Source organism: Nematolebias whitei, chromosome 3 (genome assembly GCF_014905685.2).
Source record: "Nematolebias whitei isolate Nwh7 chromosome 3, NemWhi1, whole genome shotgun sequence".
In the NCBI taxonomy this organism is placed as follows: Eukaryota; Metazoa; Chordata; class Actinopteri; order Cyprinodontiformes; family Rivulidae; genus Nematolebias; species Nematolebias whitei.
In genome coordinates, this window is record NC_056500.1 from 54,847,910 (window position 1) to 54,854,418 (window position 6,509).

Here is a 6,509-nt window from a genome sequence, read left to right on the forward strand (position 1 = left end):
AGTCTGCTGCTCATGCTGAAGATATATATCAAGTTTTGATTTGTGTTGGCACAAAGACATCTTGAGCAATTAATGCTGTGTGGTTCAATGTTTATTTTTGTAACTGAATTACATTTTTTATATGACAATGTTATACTGAAAACTGTTCTTGAAACAACATTACAACACTGGACATGACAGAAGTAACACCATGTCTTTGTCTGTTTCACCTTTCCCCTTTACAGGGGTATAACATCTGGAATGTGGAGAATGTGCCGAGCTTGGCAACACTCAGACTATGTGCGAGCTATATGTGGTGTTGTATCAAGCCGAGCAGGCTGATCCTTATCAGGAATGTGGAACTTTCTGGCAGTGTTCACGAACGGTTGTTAGGAATAAATTTTGGAGAAGTTGTAAGCCCGACTTAGCATAAGTAATCAAATTTGGCTGTTTTGGAGTCGCCATGAGTGAATTTACTAGTGAGACTGGAAGACACAGAAATTTATGAGTTTGGTTGAACCCAAATCAATGTTGATATCTGAATCTGGACCTGGCCTCAGAAGGCAGACTATCTCAATTTCTCCTTGGATGTTAAGGAAACAAAGACCCTCTGTCACCCTCTCCACCCCCTCCTTTCCCTGAGGCTGTGGACATGTGACAGAGCTCAATCAAGTTGGCTGATAAACAAACATCTCTTATCAGGACTATGGCGGGGGGGTTCTGGACTGTGCTATGCTACGACCTTCCCTAAAACTCAATGCCTCCACTGATCTCACTCGCCTCCCCTGGCGCAGCAACTAGGAGATACAAAGGCACCAAGGGTTGCATTGCCCACCTGGCGGCCGTGCTGGGACCCCCACCCCCTACCCACTCCACACGCATATGAATTATGTCTATTTATACTGCTTTGGTGTGGTAGATTTTTTTTGACGCCTCAAACTGTGCCCTGTCAAGGACACGGTGTGAGAGATCTTTTTTTATACCTCTCTCCTTATGTTTTCTTCCCCTTTTCTTATCTAAGCAACAGGGGCAGAATGTCTTAGAAGCTGCAGCCCCCTGTACACTTCTGTTGTTCTTTAGGATGTACAGAAAGTAATTTTGTTGTACTTCACTGTGCAAGGATAATTAAATCTTTCTGATTCTGAAATGTTTTACAGCAGAAGTCTTTCTTGACCCAACCATCAGCAGCCTTAGGTTTATGAGACCATGGCACTGACCACCAAGAAACTGCACTCCCAAAATCATCTTGATTACAGTGCTTACAAAAAGTAATTACACCCTTGGATGTTTTATGCTTTTATTAAAATCATAAATGAATCATGGTCCATGTAAATTTACATTCTTTACAAATAAATAAATGCAATTCCAATTTAATTTAGAGATTATTGAAAAAAGTACAAGTCAGGGAATGGGCTCAAAATGATTTCCAAGACCATACATTTCCCCAGGAGTTCTGCTAAATCCATCAAGAAATGGAAGGAATATTGGGAGATGTGTAAATCTACCAAAAGCCTCACAAACTGTGTATCCATTTGAGAAGAGAAAAGTAAGAGACCACCAAAACACCTGTGAGCACTCTGAAGGAGTTACAAGCTTCGGCTGGTGAGACGGGACAGACTGAGTTTACAGCAACTGTCGCCCGAGTTCTTCACCAGTCTAATCTTTATGAGTTAGTGGCAAAGTGAAAACCAATATTGAAGAAAACTCATTAAATCTAAATTAGCATTTGTTTGTTTAGGTACTAGTTGAGATTTAGGATGAGTTTTCTAGTAAATACTGATTCAGTGTGATCTGAAGTGTAAATTTACAAATATATGTATATTTCAACTTTGTGTAATTAGCAGGCTTTGACACAAATCTAATAAATGTTTTTAGATGACTTGAATAAAAATAAAATTGTAAAATTCATGCAAATATATTAGTAAAATTGTATTTTCACATAATAATCATAGCACATCAAATTCTGCAGTAAGCAGCTTAACAGTTTTATATTTTTTACCATCTTATTTCCGACATACTGTAGTAGACTTTTTTTTACATTTGTGTCAATCGTTCATCCTCTGAGAACATTGTGTTATAAACTCCCTCACTCGTAGAGCCGTTTTCCACAGTCTTCACCCTCGTCTGCTCATCATCCTCTGCATTCTTCTTGCTGGAATTAGAGCTCAGTTATTGAATCGTTTCACAACAAAAACTCTGACCTGATCACTGTCGACAACTCACCGTTTCTTTTCAACCACAGTGGACACGAGCAGAAAGACGATGCCGGCACCGACCAGACCTATCACCACCCCGAACACAATGAGCCATGGAGGGGTGTCAGGCTCCACAGGGGATGCCAGGGTGGGATTGATGCCAACAAACTCCAGAGTGGAATCAGAGAGCTGGAACGCACTGTTGATACGATGTCTGGACATTCTGATAAAGAAAGATTCAAAAAGATTATTCAAGAAAGAACAACTTTGTTTAGTGCAACATTTATTTGTTAAACTACAAAAACGAGGGGGGCATAAGATGGCAGTGATTCGGTAAACCGTGTTCTGCCAGGCTCCCGTCGGCCCTGCTTAGAAAGTTGCCTTTTATAAATATATTCTTGCTGCTTCTGCATGGAATTCTTTGTCTGATATGGGCATTGTTGCAGGATTGCTTTAACGGAGCTGTAATATAGCCTCTAAAAATACTAAAAGGGCATGGTCTTTGTCTGCGCAGCCTGTGAACACAGCTACAGCCTTGGACCACAGTGATGCAGGAGCAGCAGGTGGAGCAGCAAGTGCATCGGCCCCGCCCTCGTTGGGCTCTGGAGAGACAGTCTAGCCGGCTCTGAAGTCGGACATTCTGGCTTCAATTAAATATGAAGTCACAACAATAATTAGGATAGAGATGAAGGCAGCTTTGACGGATGATTTTAATTTTATTAAGAAGAAGCTGTAGGCGGTGAGAGCAGATTGCTGGAGCCACTGCGGCACTCAGAGCAGAGTTTGACCAAGTTAAGCTAAGCGTTACAGAAGCTGTATATGCTCAGAGGAGGTGGAGGCTCTATGTGGGACCGTGGTGGAATTGAAAAATGAGGTGGATGGGCTGAAAAAAAGGCTTGAATCCGTGGAAGGGAATATGAAATGGAACAATATTAGGATTATTGGAGTTCCTGAATCACCGATTTTGTGCACCCCTAAAGTGATAACCATGTGCTAAGAGGTGCTGAAGCTGGACAAGTCACCGCTGATTGACCACGAGCACTGGACACTGGGCAGGAGCGATTCGGATAATAAATCAAGAGTTATCATGGCAGGCTGCATTATTATCAAGACTGTGGAGATATTACAATGAGCACATAGCAGTGTCCCAATCCACTTCAAAGAATCATCCATATTAATTACAGTTGATTATACACCGAGCGTGGCAAAGGCACGAGTGGCGTTCACGGAGGTGAGGCGACTCCTGCGGAATGGACCAGGTGTCCGGTATAGATTTCTTTTTCCTGCACGGCTTCGCATCACACATGGAGGGATGAAAAAGGTGTTTGTCGACTCCGATAAAGCAATGGAATACGTCAAAAGGAAGGTAAAGAGATTTAAGATGGCGCCAGTGTATAGGGCTTGCCGTCCCTTGCTCTCTGTTTTTCTTCTATTTTTGTTATTTTTACAATGCTTTGTGCAGTGTACCGAATCATATTTGCAATATGATCGTCGGACACTTTTGGAGCTCCGTAGCTTTGCTGAAATGCCTGCGGAGTTTTTGGTACAGCGGTCAGCACTGTCCTCCACTGGTTCTGTCTGAGATTCCTGCATTTCTTCTACGTGACCCTAGCCTTTCTCCCTGGAGGAAACGTCACAGATGTCATGGGAAGTGTGCAGGGGGTTTGGTGAACCTAAGACACCGTATGGATTATTCTGTCAAGAGTTGTAGGGCTAGCTCTGGATCTGATCATAGCCTTTCAGACCCATGGTGCTTCAGGGACCCTGCTGCTGGCCAGTTACCCATGCACTCAGTCCATGTAAAGAACTGCAGTTGTTTACCTGATCGCCACACAAACTGACCAGGAGGTGCTGTTCTTCAAAATCTGCGGCCGCTGGCGCACGCTCCCCCAACTACGGCTGTGTCTGCGTTGGACCCTATCAGGATGTGTTTGATCAATGTAAGATCTGTTTTCAACAAGACTTTTACCATACCATACCAATTTATTTATAGAGCACTTAAAACAGCAACAAGGCCAACCAAAGTGCTGTACAAAAGAAAACAAACATGCACAGCAGACAGGAAAACATAAAATAGAAATACAGATACAAATAGCAGCAGAAGCTAACTAAAATGGCCAACAGTGTAGAGTACAGACCGGACCAAAACAAATCACAACGTGGTAAAGGCAAGAGAATAGAAGTGGGTCTTCAAGCGAGACTTAAAGACAGAGAGTGTGGGAGCCTGCCGGACACTCAGTGGCAACTCATTCCACAGTCGTGGACCTGCAACAGAGAAAGCCCTGTCACCTCTGAGCTTACGACGGGTTTCTGGGACTGAGAGAAGAATCTGGTCTGCTGACCTCAGAGAGCGCGGTGGGACATATGGCTGCAGAAGATCAGTGAGATAGGACTTTTATCCTCAATGACTTTTTTAAAGACAAACAGTTAGATTTTCTCTACGTCACAAAATCTTGGATATCTGATGGTGAGTCCAGCACCTTGGTGGAATTATTACCTCCGGACTGTCTGTGTTTTAATGCCCACGGCCATCAGGCAAGTGCGGTGGTGAATTATAAACTGTCTTTAAACCAAATTTTTCCCTGTAAACAGTTGGCCATCCCGGTTTCCTGCTCCAGCTTTGAGCTGAGCGTCTTTGAACTCTGACATTCTCCTCTGGTTCTGTGCATACTCGTTTACTGCCCCACTCGATCCAAGGATTTCATAAGTAAATGGTAAATGGACTGTACTTATATAGCGCCTTTCTATCTGATCAAGATACTCAAAGCGCTTTACAACACAATTTGTGCCTCATTTACCCATTCATACAGCACTCTACTAGATCTTTACAAAGATAATTGAACAAATCATTCTAAAGAGACTAATCAGTGCTTTATCACATTCATACACTGATGGGACACACATCAGAGGCTATGAGGGGTTCAGTGTCTTGCCCAGGGACACTTAGCATGTGACTGCTGGTGGATTTTGATGTGGTCCCCCCTCAACTACTAAAAAGAGGTTTTTCCTACTCTGGATCCTTCTATGCTCGCTATTGTGAATAGCAGTTTATCCTCAGGTGTGGTGCCAAAAATTTTTAAACATGCTGCTGTCCAGTCTGTCCTGGAATAACCTAACCGTGGCCACTCAGTCATGTCCAACTACAGGCCTATCTCCAGACTCCCATTCACCTATAAACTACTGGAACAAATAGTTGAGTCTCAGTTGAAATGTTTATTGGAGGATCACGCTATCCTAGAGTTATTCCAATCTGGCTTCAAATCTCTCCACAGCACTGAAACTGCTCTACTGGTGCCCAACATTTTTCAGTCAGGTCAACTGGACAGTTTCTTTTTTGTGTGCTGAAACGTTTTGCCTTCGATCCAGAAGGCTTCATCAGTCAAGGAAACACACAACTCATTCTTCCCCCAACAGCTTACGCCAAAATGGAACAAACCAGTTCTGCTTGTGATAAGATGGTCTCTTTGGTAGGCCCCTCTTCCATTTCCGGCCCTCTTCTTTGTTGACAGTCTTGTCAAACTCCAGTCAGTCATCAGGTGAAAAGGAGGAACCCAGACCCAGACCAGTGGTCATTCTGTATGTTGCAGGAGTATCAGAGAAACTGAGACATTTATTTTCTAAACACAACGTCCCAGTGGCTTTTAAACCCCAAAATACATTACAGCAAAGACTGGTTCATCCCAAAGATCCAGTCCCCCGGCACAGACAGAGTAATATTGTGTATGCTGTTCAGTGTCAGGATGGTGATCAGTCTTACATTGGGGAAACTAAACAGTCACTGGCCAAAAGGATGGACTAGCACAGAAGATCAACATCATCAGGCCAGGATTCTGCGGTCTACACTCATCTCCAGGCCAGCGGTCACTCTTTCAAGGATGAAGATGTTCACATCCTGGACAGAGAGGAACGATGGTTTGAGAAAGGAGTAAAGGAGGCCATCTTTGTGAAAAGAAACCGTCCATCATTAAACAATGATGGAGGCCTCCGTGTTCAACTTTGTTTTTGTACAGAACTTGCCATGTGCAGTTGGCAAGATGGTGCCAGTATGTGTGGCAGTCTGTCTGTTGCTCTTGGTTTGGTTAGTTTTATTTCTCTGTTTTGTGCTCAGCACTAGCACTAAGTCTGTGCTTGTGTACAATCGCTAGTCCCTCCTGGATATTCAACATGTTGTTGGCAATCTCAGTGCCTTTGATTATGGTGGACAAAAAACTTTACCCCCGCTCTTGTCAGGAGTCCCGGCTCATCCTCATCTCCGTCGGGCACCTGCGATCCCCCCCCCCCCCCCCCCATGCCTGGCGGAAACGTTGTTGTTATCGCGGTAAACATGGAGGACAG

General features: G+C 43.7%; 1 protein-coding gene across 1 annotated transcript in view; it reads right to left on the bottom strand.

Moving 5' to 3' along the window:
• Window positions 1–1,970: 1,970 nt before the first annotated feature.
• Window positions 1,971–6,509, bottom strand: part of cltrn (collectrin, amino acid transport regulator) — a 48,965-nt gene continuing 44,426 nt past the window's right edge. The window contains exons 4-5 of the mRNA XM_037674376.1: window positions 2,203–2,397; window positions 1,971–2,131 (exon numbers count right to left, since the gene is read on the bottom strand). Of these exons, the coding sequence (XP_037530304.1) occupies window positions 2,014–2,131; window positions 2,203–2,397 (313 nt within the window). The 3' untranslated portion in view covers window positions 1,971–2,013. The remainder of the gene's footprint in view (window positions 2,132–2,202; window positions 2,398–6,509) is intronic.